Here is a 21,427-nt window from a genome sequence, read left to right on the forward strand (position 1 = left end):
GTCTTGCAAGGGATCAAATTCAGGAGAGTAAGAGCTCCCTGAGCCATGGCCAATTCTGGGCCAAGCTGTTTAATGATTAAACTAGTCAGGTTAAACTGTTTTCTCATATTTCGGGAATCTCCGTAGTTTACCAGAATTCTGACAACAGCACAAATACAGGAAAAAGGCCTAAAACAAGCAATTTTAGCTATTTCTGTTTTTTGTTTATCACAAAATTAACCTCTCCATCCATTTGGTCTCTGAAATAGAAGTTCAGCCCATAACTTGCTTCTGTTAACGTCTTCAGATATCAAAGAGATGTGTGCACACTTGAATAATTCACTGTAACTCAGTTATTTATAATTTATGATACATGAGAAATGCATAGGATATGCAGACACTGAAATGTTAAAACCATTTACACGAGAGCAGCAATATGCCATATTCTTAAAAAGCACCAGAAAGCATTTGTTTATTTCACTACTGATTACAAATAACTTCATACCGTATTATTTTAAGATGCTACTGAAGATATTTGAACCACATAGTGCACAAGGGGGCTTATCAGCAATGAAAGTAAAGATAAAACATCAATCTTCTATCAATGTGAATTTTTACAATATCCATTGAGGTACTACATCTGCTTCCTCATGAGAAAAAACAGTTTACTCAGATGTACTGTACTGAAAGAGGCCAAAGGCTTGCGTATCTACCCAGGTCCTATCAGACCCGCTTGGAAGACTGTGATGTTCGGTATGAGATATATTTAATTCAAATTTAATACGATATTTCTGAAGCATTCAAATTTTCAGCAGAGAAAAAACAAGCAAGGAGATGCCAGAGTCCCTGTTTGACAGAATTTCTTCTCTTTGGACATTCACCTGTTGAGCTGTTTTACAAGACTTGTGACTTTTGAGAATACGGTAATCTTGTGTAACCTGTGTAGGACGTACTTTTAAGGATTTAAATGTTTAGTCAATGCCAGCAGCCACAGAGGTCTCCAGGACACGCAGATAAGAGTTGTCCAGAGAAGTTGCTCAACATCAACTGTATTCAGGCACACAGAGAAGAGAAAGGTTAAATATTAACAGAGCAGTGATTGCTCTGAAGGGTTCATCCTATCACTGTCAAGCTGAAAAATTGGCGTGGCCATGTGCATATATAGGAACATAGTGGATCTCACTCTGTCAGAGCTGCTGACGGGAGGTCAGCGAGCAGCTCAAGCAGGCAGCACTATGAAGCTGCTCCTGCTGCTCCTGCTTTGCATCCCTGCCATTAAACCCCAGGCATCTGTTGACTATGATAATGAGGTTGTAATACTGATTAGAATTGATAAAAATAAGAGTGAGAATGATAAATTTTATTTAATTGTATGCATGGCTTACTTGGCTTGTGTGAGTTAGCTCAGTTAGAAAATGATACATGTATATTCTTCTGTGGCTCAAAGAAATAATCTTTCAATTATTTCTTCATGTATATCTTACTGTGCTACTGCTATTTTTTGATTTTGGATATCCTTTCTATTTCCTTTCTTTCTCTGTGCAAATGCAGAATGGAAATTGGTAAGATTAGTTATGTAGCTAAATGTGTTTAAGGATATTTATTTAGTAATGCTGGCCAGTGATGTTTGAGACAATTCCTCCGTGTTGTGCAAAGGCATAGAAATGTGTATTTGCGTCCTGCCTAAAAGATGGGATTTATTTTTCCTATGGATTCAGCAGACATTTAAAAAAAAGAATGAATTTCCAAATTATAAACGTGACTTATGTTTGAAAGGGAGAGGTGATCATTGTCAAACCAAAAGGTAAGCAGCGAGGATCAATCTAAAGTAACAATTTAACCTGTATTTAAGTTTGCTTTGAGTAAAATATTTTAATGAGAAATTTTATTTATAGTTTTAGTATTTTTTTTTTTTTTATATACTTTGAAAATCCCAGCCAAAATGAAATAGGTCAGGGTGACCGGCAGTGAGATTATTTTCTGTTGTAGGATGTGTTTACGTGACTGCATTGACTGCTGGTGAGATTACCTTGCTTAGCCTTTTGCATCCATTTTGTGATTTGCATGCTGCCTACATCTCGAACTCCTTGAAGTCTCTAATTCTTACCCCTGTCTGCTATTCGTAGCTAAGTCTTAATGGGATTGGAGGCGTTTGAAGATTTTGATGCAGTTGTTCCATGATTCGAAAGGCTTCATTTCAACAGATGTCTCGGGCTCCTTGCTCAGCCTATTAGACTTCCAGGCTAAAGATGATGGAAGATTTTCAAAGAAGTGACGTGGTTAAGATGGCCTTTTGTGTCTGTTGGCGGAGTAGTTGCCTCGCAGGGGCAGCGTTCTCTCCAGGATAGGCCTTAGCTGCAGAAAGGCTTCAGCCCAGGCTCAGAGATCTTTCTCTGCCCGGTTTTGCAGGAGGACAGCCCTCAGGTTGATGTTCGAAGCCACCGACCCCTGGACAAACGGCAGGAAGCAGCCCCCACACTCAGGCCCGTGGCACCCCCCATCTCTGGCACCGGGTACCAGCCCCGACCCCCAAAGCGGGACAAGCAGGGCATGAAGAAGGAGAGGACCATCTACCCCGATGCTGGTGGCTGCAACCATCCTCTTGAGGAGCTGGTAAGTGTCTGCCTATTTGGCTGGAAGGGTGCTGAAGGTGGCGTTTTCTTTGCCAAGTGTAGGATGGTTGTGCGTTTAAAGCAGCCCAATTCTGTGTCTTTCCACCTGAATTTGGCCATGCTTCCACAGTGCTCAGCTTCTTGAGATGACCATTTGTTAATAAGCAGCCATTTCCTATGAGATATACACATACCCAAGCTGTGGGAAAGCTCTTTGATTGTCTGAGGCTAGAGAAGAAAGGGACAGGTAACATGCACAGGCTCCATTTGTTCCTGACAGAAAGTAGTCCTAGTGCTGATTCTTTATTTCCAGGAACATTTAATTGTACAGAACAGCTAAAAGCAGATATTGGACACAAAAGCAGGACTTTGCCCGAGGGATTCAGCAAAAAGATCCTCTTGGGGGACTAAGCACTCTCCTCATCTGCAAACTGCAGCTTCGTTGTAGCTGATAGTTGTCTTGATTCCTTTCCTAAATGCTTAAATATGTGGTCAAATATTACTAACTATTCAGCGTTTCCAAAGGTATAGTCATTTGCTGACTAGTTTAGAAACTTCTCTTTTTGTCTTGATCTTTATACACAGCTCTTTTTATTTTTTTAAGGGAGTACTATGTCCAACCGGGTGCGAGCTGCAAGCGACACTGCTAAAACAGGAAAAAACAGATACATCAATTCTGCGTGATCTAAAAGACAACGTGGCCAAATTTTCTGACACCTCTACAACTATGTATCAGTATGTGAATATGATAGATGATAAACTGGTAAAGACACAAAAACAGAGAAAAGGTATGCTATTGTTATGAATCATTAATGTTAATAATACTGCAGCTCCATTGAAATAGGATTTCTACTATTACTTGCTAGCAGTAAACTTTAAAAGTTAAAAATATGTAATCATAAATGTTAAAAAAATTCCTCTGAGAGAGGCAAAGGCACGGATCCTATATTGAGCCAACATTCATATGAGGCCTCTGAATGTATGGGCTCCCCTTCTTTTACCTGCCTTCCTAATTCTGTGATACTGTGATCTATCATCCATCCAAAACTCCTTTATGCCCAGCTCCTAGCTTGGTGGCATGGCTCCTTGGGAAGAAGTTGTAGCTCTTTGGCAAGAACTAGTTCTTACAGCAACACCATCAAGTTTACTAGCTTGCCAAAAAAGAAGCATTTTAGTACAAAAAAATAATTTTCCAGGCATCTCCATGTATTTTTTTTTTTACATTTGGGAAAAGCAAGCAAAATACATGCACACCCTTCCTTCCCACTAAGAAAACAAGCAGATCTTCAAATTATGCTTATAGGTTGTTTTTCATTTCATAACTGTTTCATTTCATAACTGGAGAACATAGAAAACTAACCTACTTCTCATCTATTTGTTTTTTTCTAGACAATGATATTATACTTTCTGAGTATAACACAGAAGTGGAATTGCATTATGACTACATAAAGGATAACCTGGACAATAACATCCCCTCTAGCCTCAGGGTCCTCCGTGCAGTCGTAGATTCTTTACACAAAAAGATACAGAAACTGGAGAATGCAATTGCAACCCAGACAGACTACTGCCGTTCCCCATGTGTTGCTTCCTGTAACATCCCGGTGGTTTCAGGCAGAGGTACTCATTTAACTACAATAACAACTCTTTCTTCTTACCTTTATATCACTGTGCAAGTCGATGGATGCACCATTCAATAGGTGTGACTGTTCTCTGAAACCCGTAGCAATGATTAAGGTAGCAGAAAAGATGGATAATTATCCAATATGAAAAAACCCTCAGACCTGGTATCTGGTCTTCAGGTTCACCTTCAGTAAGATGAAGGCAATACTTTTGTGACTCTCGTAGTTACATCCTTTATTTCTTTTTCAGTTACGAAAGATTCCTCTATTACAAGCTTGTCTAATTCAAAAAGTCATTGAAATATACGCAGTCTTCAGTAGCTTGGCTTGAACTTTTAGAAATGCCTATCTGGAAATGTAGAGCAATACAAGTATGCTGTCCTTTCTTCCTTGATTCTTCCAAATGGTGTATTATAGATATTAAAATCAAAGCAGAATTAAACACCTCTTTAAAAGCGTTTCCTTGTAATCAGCAAATCAAGGGTTTCAGAGCTCCTTTAGTAACAGAGTCTCCGGTTTATTGCAGAATGTGAGGATATTTACAGAAAGGGAGGTGAAACGTCCGAAATGTACATCATCCAGCCAGATCCTTTTACCAAGCCATACAGAGTATACTGTGACATGGAAACAGATAACGGAGGTTAGTGTGAAATAACAATGTCATTAGAATATTAATATGAATACTAAAACAGAACAAACATACTAATAATTTTCAATTTATACAAACTAATATGGAGTTACAATTTTTGCAGTTAGTGAGAATGAAGTCTGACTCATTCAAAAGGGTCATGTTTGTCAGATACCCAGCAGGATATTGGTATAATGAAACTGTAAATGAATAAGTGTGAAGGGATGGGTAAATAAAAACATATCAATATAGCTAAAATTGTCAATGTATTGGTGGACAGAAGTGGAAGATCTAGCTCTTTTCTTACCCTGTTACTACGTGCTATATAAAAAGATCTGAGGTGCTTCTTCACCTTCTGCTTCTTCTACATTTCCTCATGAAGCAAGGCAGTGCTGCAGTGTGAGTAAAAATGGCAGTGCTGAACTCATAACCAGTCTTCCTACAAAGAAGTCACTTGCTCCCTTCATCTTGAGATAATGGTAGAAGGGCTGTAGAAGAAGACTTGGAGCTCCTTTCATAATTTACCAAATAAGATTAGATTATTTAATCTATGTCCTGTTGTTCCTGTAGGCTGGACTTTGATTCAGAATCGCCAGGATGGCAGTGTTAATTTTGGAAGACCATGGGATGAATATAAGAAAGGATTTGGAAATGTTGCAAAGAGTGGAGGGAAGAAATACTGTGATACACCAGGTAAAATACGGAGCATGAAATGTGAACAGTGCTTAGTGAAACAATTTTCTTGTACTTCTTGAAGCTCTTTGAATTTTTGAAATTAACTTCAACAGACTTGCAGGCAAATCATAAAGCTGCCTTGAAGTATATTCTGACATTGATTTCACCAATCTCTCCTTTGTTACTTCTCAGGTGAATACTGGCTTGGAAATGACAAAATCAGCCAACTTACCAAGATAGGACCCACAAAAGTTTTAATTGAAATGGAAGATTGGAATGGTGATAAAGTATCAGCTCTTTATGGAGGTTTCACCATACATAATGAAGGAAACAAATATCAACTTTCTGTTAGTAACTACAAAGGCAATGCAGGCAATGCTCTGATGGAAGGAGCTTCACAGTTGTATGGAGAAAACAGGACAATGACAATTCACAATGGCATGTACTTCAGTACTTATGACAGAGACAATGATGGATGGTATGTACTTGCATTAGGCATTTAAAAGAAATTTCCAGGCTGTATATATCTGCTTAAAAAAACCCACAGAATATTTCAGCTAAGTTGCTGTTAGTTTGCACAGCACTTTATAGTATCTTAAAATGTGTTTTCTTACTGTAATTTGCTAGCCAAGTATTCATCCTGTTCTGGTGCAGCTCAAGGCAGAATTGGCATAGGGAAAGAAGAGTTAAATCTACACTGTGTTAGTGCTGCTCTATAGCCAAGTAAGGAACAGGAATACTGAATTGTACTGATTTCAGGAATGATGTTACCATAGACAAAATGTCATTCTGAATACAATATTCTCATTATCTGAGGTTGATGGTGGTAGTGTTTAAGAGTACTGTTTTAGTTAAGTAGGAATACAGAGATGAGTCCTGAGGGGAGAGACAGATGATGAAGGAATTGTAGTTATCAATTGGTAAATCATAATGTAATTCCCAAAGAGACACAACTGAAATTTTAACTGTCATAGCACATACCTGCAGTAGTGCAGTCTTTCACAGGAAGTTCAGATGAGATTTTAAGTATTGGTTGTAGTTTGAAAATTTCAGTACAGGGACACATATGTACTCAGATCTATTTGCTTACATTCATCTGTGACTCAACTCCCGTTTTTACTTCATCAGGTTAACTACAGATCCAAGAAAACAGTGCTCCAAAGAAGATGGTGGTGGATGGTGGTACAATCGCTGCCATGCAGCCAACCCTAATGGCAGATACTACTGGGGAGGGACTTACAGCTGGGATATGACAAAACACGGTACAGATGATGGTGTTGTATGGATGAACTGGAAGGGGTCATGGTATTCAATGAAGAAGATGAGCATGAAAATCAAGCCATACTTCCCAGATTAATCATTGTCAAAATGTATAGAATCAGGAATTTTCTTTTCATATTTGTACCTTTTTTTTTTGTATTGTATTCAGGCTTGTCTTTGCATGTGAGAACCAAATATGCAGGTCCTACCATATCATGACCCAAAGTGAAACGCGATGACAACTGAAAATCAAAATCTGAACCATGAATATAAGCCATAAAGAGTATTTTGTTCATTTATTTAATTTGTTCACAAGACAAAAGTACTGGTCTAAAATAAGGCTTAAGGCAATAATATGTATAAAAATATAGCTGCTTCACTCTTTTACAAAGAAGTTACATACCAGATCTGAAGAGGGAACAGATTACTGTAAAATGTTTTCTAAAAATTAAATAAAGCCTTGAAAATGAAGTTTTCATCACAATTCCTACGTATTTGTACATGAACTGGGAAGGAGCAAACATCCCACCATAGAAAGGACTGCTTTCTTCTTTTATACCATAAAGGCATTGTAAACTACCTGTATAACATATTGAGAAGGAATAGAGTTTAAAATCTCTAAAAAAAAAAACAAACCCAAACACATCTGTAGGTCAACTGCCAGTTCAAATCCTATTTTCTGGAACAGAAAAGCCCTTTCCTGAAACCTAGCTTGCATACTGTGCCTCATGACATGATTTCCACCATCCCACATTCTTTACTGTGTATCCTATACAGTGTTAGCAGACGTGACTGGTTTGTCTTTCACTGAGTCACTGCTGTGACTCAGACAGAACAAATAACGACTCTAGACACGATGTAGTTCTGGTTTAAAGGAGACATTAGAGAGCATCTTGTTTGAACTCTTGCTCAAATCAGGGCCAACTTCAAAATTAGACCAAGTTGCTGAGGGCCTTTTGCCAGTTTGCCATTGGCTATTTATGTGCAAGGGCACCCAAAATGGCGTATGACATCCTTGCTGGCATCAAGTACTGCACGTGGGACAGCAGAGAGGCTGTAATCAGGTGTAATACAATAACATGATGGAAAGTACAGCAGTAGTAGTGGGGTGGCACAATCCTAGACTACAACAAATGAGAACAAGCCCAAACACAGCAGGCATAGACACAAAAACAAAGGAAGAAAAGCTACTTACTTTTGGAAGGACTCAAGTAGGCAGGGATCTCCATCAAGATACCCTTACCTTCACTGCCAACCTTAAGTGAGGTCTGGGAAGGGGTAGATCCTGTCTCTATGCCTTCCAGTCACTCAGGTGCACTGCAGGCACTGAGCTCCCCTGGGTTGGTCCTGCCTTCTCACCAGGTGCTCAACCACTGGTTCAGGCTGTGACTTAGCATTTCCACTACACCAGGCCCCGTCAGCGTTTTGTTCTGTCTTTCCAAGCCACCAAGCCTCTATCTTTTATATTCTTCCCTTATCCTCACAACTTACCAGGGCTAAATGGGACAGGGTTGCCATGTGACTTTGAGGCTCATTACTGCAGCCACATCATAGAGAACTGCCCCACGCTGCTCCCATTGCTAGATCAACAACTTGCTTGCACCAAGGCCTGGTGAAGTTCCACTGACTTGGTAGTACAGAAGGACAGTGATCAGGCAAGGCAAAAATAATTGTAGCAAAGAGAGACAGACAGGTGTACAGTAAGAAAGCAAGACAACAAGGTTGAGTAGCTCAGCACATAGTGGAATTTTTATATGGAACTTTCTCATTTGTGGACAGAAAGGTGGCCAGGCTCAATAGCCAGTGAACTCTGCCTGCAAGTTGCATGGCTGCACCGCAGCCCAGTAGGTGACTAAGCAGTAGCAGGCCATGGGCACTGCTGAGAAACACGTTTGCTACATGTTCTCTTACACGTGGCTAAATCCTTCAGCACAAGTTCTTCTTACATAACTCCTACCCACGTGTGCATTACCTGCGGACAACAAACAACAGTAGGCTAAACAAACACTATACAAAGTACTTCTTCTCTAGAGAATTCTAACACAATTCCAGAGATGTATCAGTGTGTTACAATCAGAAAGATAAATGTGGTAGAAAGATGATAGAAGACCATAACAGCAAAGGGAATAGCACAGATAGAGCAGTGCTATAAAGGAAAAGTAAAGGCACTCATCCACCTCCAAAGATCTAAGCACTCAGGAAAGACTCCACAAGGAACAGGTCTCCAGAAAAAGATATTTTCCCAGCGGCAGTCAGCCCTTCAATGGGGTCTAGGAGAGTTGCAGCCAGGCTCCATCCCTTCTGGTCACTCAGGTGAGTTGCCTTCACCTGAGCTCCCAGCGCTGACTGGGTCCTTTCCCAGGTGCTCAATCAGTGGTTCCAGGCCACGACTCAGCAGTTACCATACACAGCGTTACTCTGACAGTCATGCTAATCATTAGGTACCCCAATACACCTAAGGACTCCTGCAGCTGCTTTTGTGTTGTAGGAACTGGGAATGCCTGAACCTTATCTTTCCTGACCAAACTGCCCCCAGGAATTTTACAGACAGGCCCAGATCTAAAGCCCATCCTGTTTCTTGCAGATAGGTAATTAATGAATCTCCACCTGTCCTACTGCCCCCAGTGAGTCAGACATCAACAGGAGATCATCAATAAAGTGATAGAAGCTAACATTATTATTTTTTTCCCAGTTTGTCAGGTCACGTGCCATTGTGTTATGGCAATACGTTGCTGCATGCACGTATCCCTGTGGCAGGACCTGAAAGGTCCACTGCCTGCCTCCCCACATAAATGCAAACTGGTCTTGTGATTCTTCAGCAACTGGAATACTGAAGAATGCATTTGCCAAATCTAGGACACAGTAGTAGGTTTTAATCTCCCTACTTAATATATCCATTAGGGGGGCAATTTTGGGTACAGCTGCGTGAACACTGAGGCTAAAAAACTGGAACAGGTGGCATGAAGCAGCAATGACTCTTCCTAAAGCACAGAAACTTGTCTGCACGGGGCTGTAACAAATATGTTGCACAGTGGCTGTACTTCAGAAGGCCTGAAAAGAAAAGGCTAAAAATGACATTTCTCAGTATTTGATGACGATTTTAAATGACATGAATAATGCGGATTGGTGAGATTTTAGGCAAGGAAGTCCACCTATGCTTTAATAGAATTATGGAAAAAAATAAACAGAGTAAATACTTACACAATTTTATGTCATTAGGTATAAAGATGAATACAGCACGTTCTTCTGCAATCGTGTTACTGATATAGCTGGTTTCCATGCAAACCAGTTTCTATTAAAAAATCTCTACCACACCCTGTCAGCAAGTTGCTGACGTCAAAACCTTACATGTAGACTAATCATTGCTTGACATGTGTTGCCAAAAAACATACTAAAACCTTGAGTAAAGATAATATATTCACCTAGGTGCTCTTCATCTTGCTTTTACTGATTACTATCAAAGTCTTTTCAGGGTTGCTAAAAAGTAATAGCTTATTTTTTTTACGTAGATCTAGTTTTATCAATTTGCCTTGTTTTGGGGATAAGTTTTATGGCTTGATCTCTACCTCCTTTTATGTCTTTCACTTGTGTAGAACAATGAGCTTGATGAGGATCTATTTTCAAACTTGATATTCTGCCTGGCACTGCATATGTGACGTATGTGCTGAAATGCAGGCAGTACACTGTGTATGTCTTTCTCTATCCAGTACAAACAGCAGTAACAAAATCTTCCAGCCATGAAGCCTTTTATGCCCCTGACAATGAATAAGCCTGAGAGAAAATAAATGGATTTTCAGTTCTAAAGATGAAGATGTAAGATTGCGTTTGAATATTACATGATTGTGTGAAAATTTGAGATAGAAAATTTGATACGAGTGCCACTCACAATTTTTCTCCTCAGCTGAAGTAAGTAGTTAAGTCTGGAAAATGTTATTAAGTTGGAGTTCAAGTTGTTGACTTGCTCCGAAGAGCACTGTCACTTTGAATTATTTCTTCAGTAGATTGATGTCACTACCCTTGCCAAAAGGAGAATAATCAAAACTTCTCTTCCCCATCACCATCAAGATAAACTCAGATTGTAGTTTAGAATATCACAGCACACAATGTCATTTTTCAGTTCCCATTTCAGAACAATTGCTTAGCCGTGCATGAGGATATCAGGGATATCATTCTGCCAGATTTTGACATTTAAAGTTGTCAAACTAAGCTTGGTAGTAAGAAGCACTAATGGGACAAAAGGTTGCAGAGATTTATATAAGGTTTTTAAAATCAACATTTCCTTGGAAAGTTTTGTCAGTTATAAACAAGATGAAAGAACTGTTTTGTTAATAATCAATCAGTTTATTTTGTATGCCACAGATGTGCCATGTTGCCTTCAAATTCATAGGGTAAAGGTACATCACACACATAGATATATAGAAGACATTTCCGACTTTTAGCTGTGAGACAAATATTAAATGCCTGTCCTTCTACAGGGTTTCCAGGGGTCTGATTTTCATTCTAACAACTTTGAGGGAATAATCGGAGGCTCTAAATGGTATCCAGACTACTCCGTTCTCGATCTCATATGGAACATTGTACCTGGGGTCGTAGTGGCCCCCTGGGTAGTAAATGCCATTGAGGTTGGCTGCCTGGCAGCTGTTGTACCACCAGCCGCCGCCGTACACCTCAGCACAGCTCTCCTCCCAGCGGTCTTGGTCCCGGTCAAAGGTGCTGAACTGCATCTGAGCGTGGGACGTGTACTCAGAGCCTTCCTCCAGCCAGCCCGCAACCAGTGCATCCCCCGCAGTCCCCTCGTAGGAGGACACAGCCAGGGCATAGCCTTCTGCTTCAGTCCCTACCTGCACGATGTACTCTGCGTATGCAGCATTTCCATCCCAGTCCTCTAACTCTACTCGAAGCAGAGTCTCGTTCTGAGTCAGCAAGTGGATGTTCTCATTGCCCAGCCACAACTCTCCTCGCCCTTTGCCATCCACGCTGCCGAAACCTCTCTTGTAGTCTTGCCACGTACGGTTAAAATTCACTGATCCATCCATTCTCTGTTGGATCAATAGCCATCCTCCCAAAGTGGTCTCTTGGTCGCAATAAACTGACAAAACCTTACTGGATCCCTCTGGCTTGATTTTGAAAATGCCACTTTTGGCACCAAAAGTGTGTTTCTGGCGGATATCATCGCAGTCTAAAAAAAAAAGTTGATCTGGTTTGACAGGAGTTATCAGTAAAGTTTAATAAAAAGTTCAGAGGAATCCAAGCAGCAATAGATCTGAGGAAAATTTGTTAAATGTGTCTTGGACTACATAAGGTTTAGTGACAGGCAAAACATTACAAAGAATCGAGAGAGGAAACCTTACACAGATCTTAAATTGCTAATTGTCTATGCAATACCCGAGTATTAGTGATATATTTTCCCTTTTATCTCCAAAGTGGCAACAATCAGACACAGTTCTGGCATTTTATCATCGCATTGTTATATTGCAGTATCTGAAAACATTCTGTCAGTTTGGTTATTAATTGAATTTGGCTCCACTACCTCAATTACTACTTCTGTGTACCTTTCCCACTGTAGTCTCTCCTTGTACTCATTGCTGCTTGTCTGAAGCTGCGCGCCTGAAAGTCTGGGGTATCCTCTGCACTCTGATCATGTTGCACCCCACCTAGCCTCTCAGATATTTCACGGGTCTTTAGGGACTTGGTTTCAAAAGTGGAGCCTCCCTTGTTGAAACTAGAAGAGGAACTGCTCACTACAGTCTTGGAGTGACTTGCACTGCTGGCAGCAAATCCAGATGGGTGAAGTCCTCCAAAATCATCTTCTTCCTCCTCTCCCAAGTCTGTGAATTTGTCTTTCCCTCCAGTGCTCAGGCGGCTGCTGCCTGCCCCAGTCACACGGCTGCTGGTTGTGGTGGTGCTCGAGCCAATAGAGTGCCTGCTACCAGTGGATGCAGAGTCGTGGGTGAAGAATGACTCTAGATCTGGCAGAAGCCTGTCTAGCTTGTGAAAGTCACCTGTCCCACTAAAATGGTATGTGCTTCCTTCCCGTCCTCCTTGTAAGTGGGAGCAGTCTGAGCCATCAGAGGAAACCATTTTTTCAACTATTTCTTCTCTAGGACCGTCAGGGCCACTAATGACTTTCTTAGTGACAGTTCTGGTGCATCTATGGACAGAGGAGGTGGTTTTATCTACCAGGCTAGGGTTTTCTCTCCCATGAGCAGAAGTAACTAATTTGCTGGTGTGGGAAGGTGAAGAATCCCCCCTTGCTTCTTCCACGTGGTAAAAGGTCTCGCCTCGGGAGGGCCTTGAGTCTGTTTCTGGTCTTTCTAATACCACTTGCATCTGCTTGATGTTATTAAATGCGTTCAGAGCTTGCATTTCTGGTGGAGGCTTGAGCTTAAAATGTTCAGGAACATTCGAGTCCTTAAGAGGCCTCATTTTCAGTGTGCTCAAGGTGGTTGCTTGAAAGTCTGGGTGCATGTCAATGGAGCTGGCCTGGGTAAGCTGCTTCTGGATGTTGTCATAGCCTTCTTTGTCCACCTGGTAATCAAAACTTCTTGCACAGCTTCCTTTGCAAGCTCGTATCTTAATATCAATGTCCACCTACATAAACAGAGAAATAACTGCATTAGGGATCTTTTCTGGACTTTCTCAAGCTAGTGTATCTTTTATCTGGGCTGGGAAAAATGGGAAGCTGCCCTGGTACCTCCCATCTACAGGTGAGCTTTTCCAAAGCTCCATTTTGAAGTCTATCCTGGCACACACAATACACAGTGCACATAAGCTCCATGGAGAGATATAGATGTGCTGTGGCATGTTTAGTTTCTGTTCCTGCTGTTCTTGGGGCGAAGTGTGCGCTCCTGGGGCTGGTGGCTGCTGGGCAGCATCACAGAAGGACAGGGCCTCTCTCCTCATCTTTGTTGCCCAGCAGATCCTTACAAGTGGAGAAATGCCCTGCATGGAGCTGATTGCCAGTAGATACAGCATCAGGAATCCCAGCTGCCTGTCCAAGAGCAGATGGGACAAAGGGCCCTCCTGACTTCATGCCTCTTCCCACATAGCAGGAAAGATACAAAAAAGTCCCACAGAAAGCAGCTCACTGGGGAATTTGCCTCACCAGAGCAGATCCTGAGAGGACTGCATTGTATTTTCTTTCTGCATGTAGCACTGCTCGCTGGGCACTGTGTAACAGATCCTTCTGCAGCTAGGCTCTGCAAACAGTGGGAATGATGCAGTGGCTGCCTACCTCCAAACGTTTCATTTCCACCACCTGCTCCTGAATGCTGTTCTGCAGAGCTTTAATTCTGTTCACTTGAGTGGCAACTCGCTGCTTTAATGTCACAATCCTCCTCCTCAGTTCTGCTGACACATGACCATAATTCTCATCAAGCTCTGAAAGAGAAATTCATCATGGTCAGGTATGCAGGTGTGATTTCTTTCCTAGAAGTGCATCGTATTTTAAAATAGGCAATATAAGCAGATATTTAAGAACAAATTTCTCGTAACACAAAGCTGGTAAAAATTACATTACCTTTTACAAGTTAGTAGTTAGGAGTCGTGTATCACCATGTTTGTTCTGGCTTTTATTAATCAGGTCCAGTGCAGCATGTGTTTCCACAAAATATTGCTAACATGCACGCGCTCAAAAATTAGCAACGCATGACAAAACTAGGGGAATACTTACGCTGGGCACCCTCCAGACCAGGCTTCAGTATATTTATGGTTTCCACAATTACCCGATTGGATGTTTTATAGTTATTTTGACTGGCTGCAAGTTGCTGCCTAATTTTGTCTATTCTGTGAGTGTTATCCTGGATCGTGTCATCAATTAGTCCTTGCATTCTGCAGCCTGATGGACATTTTGTACCCTAAAAGTGGAAGAGAAATAACTGTGTTAACATCTTCATGAGCATGCCTTTTTGTTTTTGAAATCAGTGTGTTTAAACTAGCAATAACCCTCTAATAAAACTTAGGGCAGTATTATGTGACTTCTGCTGTCCTGTTCATCCAGTGACTTTGAAAAGAGCTTGTATGACTTGGAGCAAGACACCTCACAGCTGACCCTTCACATCTTGCGCCTCTGATGCTGGTGCATTGGAATTGCTGAAAGGTGTGCATAGAATCCTGTCTTATGTGGGAGTGAGGAACCTTTAATTTTCACTTTCCTCTGTTCCTTAAGAGTAGAAACAAAATTAAACAAAACCACAATAATAACAGTAACAATATTAATAACAGTAATAAGAAAACCAAAATAATAATCTCACCGCATTTGTTTTCCAAAGGACTGCTGTAAAGAGAAGTTAGCTGTCCTGTTTGAGCAAGGATGCCCTAGGCCCATTAATTTAAGCAGAATTTTCCTCAGAAGAGCCTCATGTTCTTATACATTACAGCTCTTTGGCAAGATTACATCTTATAAATGTAGCATAGAGATGAGTTGAGATGCAAGAGGCAAGGGAGAGACAAACCGACAGTTCATACACAGACATTCAGTCAGTCACTGGGAAGCTTTTACTGAGCACCTTGTCATCAGACCTCCTAAAAATTTTCAGTTCTTTCTACATATTCCCCTTTGTCACAAGTCTTTCTTTCAAGCGCATTCCTCTTACTAACTCCAAGAGCAGCAACATCAAAATCATGAAAAGAACTTTTATTTTTCTTTTTACTGGTTTTTCTACTTTGCCTTTCTCTTTCAGACTGATTTTTCCCAGCCTCCTCCCTCCCTCCAAACTATTCTATCTTTTCTTTCTTTCCCCCTTGGTTTCACTGCAGCTCCGCTTTGCTTCTTGCCTTTCCTCAGGGCACTTCCTCATACCACCCCAGTGTAAAGGGCCACCCATCATCCCCCAGACTACGGCCCAAAAGCACAAAAGCCCCAGGAGCGCTCTGGCAGGGTCCATGAGTGCCCTGCCATCCCCAAGGCTTGTTGCTCACCCAGTCATCGTCTGCACAGATAGGCCAGTTCTTCTCATACTTGCAGGAGGACTGGTGCCTCTGCTCCACGATCCTGGGGCCACGTCCGACTGCACCCTCCTTTTCAAAGACAGTCTCCCCATCCTGAGCCTGCCGGGAGGAGCAAGAAGAAGCACAGAACTGAGGCTGTCAGCGCAGCGGTCAAGAAAATGGAAGTGAAAAGCTGGTATCCTCAAGCACTTGGTGGGGCGCTGCTGCTGTGGAAAGTGCAGCCTTGTGGAATGCATCATCCAACAGCATAAAGGCATTTCTTGTAAGACTTGCTTTTGTTTATTTTGTCAGAATAAAGCTTTTCCACTCTTAAAATTTATGCTTGTGTGGAGAATGGAAGTTGCTTAGAGTATATGATGGTAATATCTTTGCAAGACAATCTTGAGCTCTGCATGAAAATGCAAAATTAGATTGAAATTACTTAAGCTAGCTTTGAAACATCTGTGTTCTATTTTCACTTGCTTTCGTATTCCTAAATTTTTTGTTTTCATTCTACTCCTGCCTACTCAAAACTGGCTTGAAGATATGCATGAATTGAGTTTTCCCATTCATTAGTGTTTCTGGTTTTAGTCCCATAAGCTTGTAGCACTGTTTTGCTTGGCATAAAGAACAAGAAAACTAATAACATTGAAATGAAAATAATAATGTCAGTGATGGGTGGATTGCACTTTGCTAATGGAAGGAACAGAAACAAATGTACTGAGATTTTCTTGAAATCTGAGAAACTAAAGTGCAATTATACCAACTAATTCTAAGCCAAAATGCTGTGGGGATTCTTACTGCATTATTGCTCAGTAAAGAACTGGAAAATGATTCTTTTTCATAAAAAGTGAAAGAAATTGCTTTAGACCTAATTAGGTCTGCCTAGGTTTCTCTGTATATGCATTATGTTCTTATCAAGCAGTATAATTCATGCTGAAAAAGATGATTAATTTTCACACAGAGAAAGTTTTCTAATTACAGCCTCCAGAGCCAGAACCTCAGCCCTGTGGAACTGGATTGTCATTACTAAACTCAGCAGTTTCACTTTGGTTTGATTCATCTTGGCCCAAGGGACCACTAAAAGTAACAAATACAACCTTTAATTTTAGGTGGTCTGTGCCCTTTCAGCACTGGCAGCTCCAACAGGACTGCTTCTATTTAGCCAGATCTGCTCCCAGTAATTTCTGCAATTTGTGAGAGCATTCTCTTCCTTCAAAACTCAGTCACAAAGATAAAGACTAAAATACGATTATTAGCTGAAACATAATTGAAAAAATGGCAAGGTTATGTTAGCGTAGTTGAAAATCAAGATTATCACTTTCCTTATCTAAAAATTGCTTCTTGCTTATTTCAGGTAATAAATATTACATTATATATTATATTATAGTAGATTATAATCTATTGTAATCTGGTTTAGATTCTAGTTTAATCTGTTATTGCGGCCAAAGAATCACTATTTTTAAATCTGCATTTTAGAATAAAGTCATGGTGCATCGTTTGTAGCTGAAACATGCAGTTGAAGTAAAATGAGACAGTAGAAAAGAAATTATAATTCATCCTAAAATTTGTGAAATTGAAAATTTGTGACTGGCTGGAGCCTCTAGCATCCAATTCAGCCAGCTTTAAGGCTCACAGCAGCAGCTGTGAATCTATGAATTCATGTTAATTTATTTGCTTTGCTTTTCTGAAGGCAGGCAGGTTCAACAAGACTGAATTAAGCAAAACAGAACTGGATATTCAAGAACTGCTGCTATGAAAGTCCAGCATTGAAGTAGTCATAGGAAGCTTGTGCGTATGTGCATGCATTGAATTTGACAAGATAGGTGACAGCAAACATGCATCTGATTAATGCAGATTAAATAAACATTTACTCTTCAAATCAACGAGGTATGGAAAGAATGAAGTAAGCAAACTCATACCCAAGCTAAGTTGAGGCAGAGCAACACACAGAGTATCCTCAGTGGTATCATCTTCAGAGAGGAGCGAGCAGAACTGTGGATGAGAGGATGCTCTCCTCTGGTCTTTTGATGCAATTTAAACCTTGCTGAAGAGCTGAGATTAATCATTATTCTCCCTTCTGTTTGGAGACAAAACATGCCAGAGTTGATTACCTAAGGCCTCTTGCACAAGTTTCTGGTGTTATTTACTCCAGATAAATTTGTACAGCACCACCATGAGGGCAACACCGTGTATTCCAGGAAAGAAGAATAATAATATATCTGCTTCAAGCTTCATTTCTTGTAAATTGTTGTTCATCTAGGGTGTATGCAGGTCCTAGCAGAAGCCAGCAATACTTAACTGATGGAAAACACATGCTGTATGGCCGGAATTTAGCTAATACAATCAAGCAAGCTGATATTTGAAAGTCATTGCTTTGCCCTTTCTTTGCAACTCCATGCCCATGAAAACTATTGGGCCTTCTGAGGCAAATACCAGTGTAAGAAAGTTTACTATGGTTTGTCAACAAAAATGGATCCCTGAGGACTGCAGAGCTCAGTTTGCATATGTTTCTGCAGCTGGACACTGCTGGTGTTTGTATAACACACACCTTGTTTAGCGTCACCTTCTTTCTTACACAGACTTACTGTTAATTGAAATGAACGGTGTGAGTTGCACACATATTTATGAAAAGCACAACAGAGTGGTATTTGAAAATGTCCCTGAAAAAAAAAAAAAGTTGAGAATTACTAGATCTTTTTTAAGGGGCAGAAAATAGGTACTTTTAAAATTGCTAGTTTGTGTATAGGAATTGATTAAAATGCGTTGCTACTGCGAGATCTATAACAAGCTATTGAGTTAGTGGGGAATATTGTACATGAATGTCAAGTGCTTAAAGATGCTGCCCATATTAAAAGTTGCTACCACAGGGAGCAGAAATTAGGAGGAAAACTTGAGCTCAAGCAAATCAGTTAAGGGAACAAAACGTTCTCATGGTTTTTTTTTAAATGACAGTACTCACAAAACTGCCCATCATCCATTGCTCATTGTACTCTGTTCTATAGAGCCATATTTAAGATTGACTCTGGTTTTATACCACATTTTAAATTCAAAATAGCTGTTTGCAGCTTCGGACCCATTGCAGCAGCATCATGTTTTTTTTTTCTTACTCTCTGTTTCTCTGCTTTTCCTTGTTTTCTGCCTTTAGAAGGCTTCATCACTCTCCACGTAAGGTTTGCTGAAGTTGAACTGGACTCTTTTGTTTCTACCATGTCTGGCTTTGCATTGCATGCTTCTCTTGTCTCCGTAAACCCTCTTAAATTAGAACAGAACTCTACATACAAATATCACTAAGAATGAGTCATATTCTCAGGTTACAAGAAACAGAGCACATGGATAGGATGGTGCTACATTGATTTATGTCGCTGATTTACACCTACACCATCAAAATCTGTTTTTGTATAAATCTGTTTCTACTATATTTAAGGTTTAATCTTACCTGCGCACACTTGGAAAGAAGTTTAATTGTAATGGTGCTGTGGAAGAATTGTAACGATCTTTAAGAATCATAAAAAGCTCAAATAAGAAAATGCTTAAAGGACAAAAAGATCACAATGAGAGGAAGACTTGCAGGACTGTGATGAGTTTTTTAAAAGAACAGAGTTAAATGAGCTATATGCAATATCTGCTGGTGTCCACAGACAGCCTCCCATTTGCACCAATGAGCTCTAATTTGGCTTATGTAGCTGACATCAAAGTCTCTGCTTGAAGATCAGTTGCTCCAGAGCACAAGAATTGCACATACTATCCCTGATCCATTTTGATACTCTGAGTCTTTAGAGTACTCTGTATGTGCAGATACCACTGACATCAGCTGTAGCTCTCTGCTTAACACCGGGGCTCTGGAACAGCCAACTCTAAGATGCCTGAGGGCTGAGAGGGCCCTCAATGACCTTCAATAATCAAAAAACTTAAGCTGTGGTCCAAGTAAAACTCAGTCACCAGGTCTAGGGGTCTGGAAAAAGCTGATAACTGACTACAAGGACTAGGTTAACCAAGAGGGCTTTCCTGCTTCGTGTGAAGGGGATTGCTGTGTGAAGCTGAGGTAGAGGAGGAGCTTCTCAGACTTTCCAGTTGATGGCTGAACCTGTGCCTGACCTTCAGCCTGTACCTTTGCTTTCTTGTTGCAATCATCTAGTCACTTCTCTGTGTGTTTGTTTGTAAAGGTTACAGGCTAAGAGCTAGATAAACTTTGGATTTACCTTTAATTCATGATCAAAGAAGTGCAGTTTACTGCTTGGCTGCCCTACTCTTGGCAGGCTGCCACAGCGATAGCTGGGGAGTCCGGGATTTAGGGTTGATTTGTGTGCCCAGGATGTGAGCCAGAATGACAGAACCCCAGAATGGATGAGGTAGGAAGGGACCTTTGGATCTATCTGGTCCAATCTTTGCTCCAACAGGGCCAAAAGGAAAATATTTCTGCTCCCAATTCCTATGCTTTGTGCTACAATGGTAATGGTCTTTGACAAGTAGGAAGGGTGACAGCAAGCATAGGGTATGAAAGGAAGGGTATGAAAGGAAGGCAGTGGATAGCACAGTGGATAGCCTGTGATAAAATCTCAAGAACTCAGAGGGGGATAGATTTGCCTAAATATAATGTGCTGTGCTATATTATGTAGGTTATGCCCTGTAGGCCTTGTACAATTTTAGACTGATTCAGGGAAGATAAATAAGACCTTTCAGAATACAAAATGGAGGCATTAAGTCAAAACACAACGTATTTACTTGCAAAACAAAGAAACAAACAAAAATAAACAACCCCACAAAATGTGAGAGTACTAATTCTGTCTCTACGAGACAGAAGAAACAGAAGATCTGTTCAGGTCCCTTTCTGATAGTTCCATGGTTGGAAGCAGTAGAAAAGATCTCCAAAAGACATGATTGTTGACAGTGTTCTTTCAAGGCCCATAGAACATATCTGCAGTGTCTGGCAGACCCTGTCATGAGTCCTGGCACAGGACTTCTGTGAACGATCTTGGATTCAACAGCTCTAGCCCTCCATATCTTCAGTCCTCTCCAAAGAGGCTCAAAATTATTTGTGAGACCTCAGAACACCAACCAGCAAACCAAATGAAAGAATGAGTTTGTCTTAGTTCTGATTAGCAATCCATAAAATGCCAGGTCACACCAGTGGAATATTTGTTTTCACAGCATTTCCTCATAAAATAAGGCATTGCAACAAAAAGAGTGGGAGAGCAGCTCAGACCTAGGGAAATGTGGATTCAGAGGTCAAAGTAACAGAGTGGAAAGGAATACTTCTTAATTCCATGTTGTACATGTATAAATAAAACAACTTTTAAAGTCATATCATAGATGGAGTTAAACTGAAAACAGAAAGTGAAAGTGGCTTGGCCACTCACAACAACTGCAGTATAAGCAATAAGTGGATAGCAGCTTGTCGTGCTGTGGACATTCAACTCAAGCAAAGCAGCTCGGCTGCAAACTAGATGAAGACCTGCTCACCTCAACAGGAAAAGTCTCAAGGTGGCATAAATGGCCTTTGAGGTCCATCTTACTTGTGTACTGTTTCCCTGTCTCTAAAAAAGCCATTTAAATGTGCTATTCAGAAATGCCAGGTGAACTCCTGGCTATTCAATGGTAGCTAAAAATAAAGACTAGGATGCATTTCTTTATGTATCAGCTTGACATATATAAATATATTTCTATTCTAGCTCTCTCTGTATATTTTGTTGACAAATGTATCCACAAAAGTAATTTGATTTTCT

At 40.6% G+C, this 21,427-nt stretch overlaps 2 protein-coding genes across 2 annotated transcripts; one reads left to right on the top strand and one right to left on the bottom strand.

Moving 5' to 3' along the window:
* The first annotated feature begins 1,115 nt into the window (after positions 1-1,115).
* On the top strand, positions 1,116-7,244 carry FGB (fibrinogen beta chain). Its single transcript, XM_042871812.1, has 8 exons — positions 1,116-1,289; positions 2,389-2,592; positions 3,196-3,379; positions 3,981-4,208; positions 4,737-4,850; positions 5,409-5,531; positions 5,706-5,991; positions 6,642-7,244. The coding sequence occupies exons 1-8, from the start codon at positions 1,131-1,133 to the stop codon at positions 6,868-6,870; spliced, it is 1,527 nt and encodes a 508-aa protein (XP_042727746.1). The 5' UTR covers positions 1,116-1,130; the 3' UTR covers positions 6,871-7,244.
* Positions 7,245-11,093: 3,849 nt separating this feature from the next.
* Positions 11,094-17,730, bottom strand: FGA (fibrinogen alpha chain). The gene is made up of 6 exons (XM_042871580.1): positions 17,624-17,730; positions 15,693-15,821; positions 14,446-14,629; positions 14,008-14,153; positions 12,326-13,364; positions 11,094-11,952 (listed from the first exon to the last, which is right to left on the bottom strand). The coding sequence occupies exons 1-6, from the start codon at positions 17,672-17,674 to the stop codon at positions 11,243-11,245; spliced, it is 2,259 nt and encodes a 752-aa protein (XP_042727514.1). The 5' UTR covers positions 17,675-17,730; the 3' UTR covers positions 11,094-11,242.
* Between the last annotated feature and the right edge of the window lie 3,697 nt (positions 17,731-21,427).

Source organism: Lagopus leucura, unplaced genomic scaffold (genome assembly GCF_019238085.1).
Source record: "Lagopus leucura isolate 7727_CA_CO unplaced genomic scaffold, USGS_WTPT01 Super-Scaffold_100004, whole genome shotgun sequence".
NCBI lineage: Eukaryota > Metazoa > Chordata > Aves > Galliformes > Phasianidae > Lagopus > Lagopus leucura.

Bases quoted from the DNA above. Each gene is read 5' to 3' on its own strand.
- FGB (XM_042871812.1), top strand. From the start codon at position 1,131: ATGTGCATATATAGGAACATAGTGGATCTCACTCTGTCAGAGCTGCTG. The intron at 4,209-4,736 runs GTACTCATTTAA...GGTTTATTGCAG, and splicing joins CCCGGTGGTTTCAGGCAGAG to AATGTGAGGATATTTACAGA. The intron at 5,532-5,705 runs GTAAAATACGGA...GTTACTTCTCAG, and splicing joins GAAATACTGTGATACACCAG to GTGAATACTGGCTTGGAAAT.
- FGA (XM_042871580.1), bottom strand. From the start codon at position 17,674: ATGATACCACTGAGGATACTCTGTGTGTTGCTCTGCCTCAACTTAGCT. The intron at 14,630-15,692 runs GTGAGCAACAAG...TTCCACTTTTAG, and splicing joins TCTGTGCAGACGATGACTGG to GGTACAAAATGTCCATCAGG. The intron at 14,154-14,445 runs GTAAGTATTCCC...TTTCTCTTTCAG, and splicing joins TGGTCTGGAGGGTGCCCAGC to AGCTTGATGAGAATTATGGT.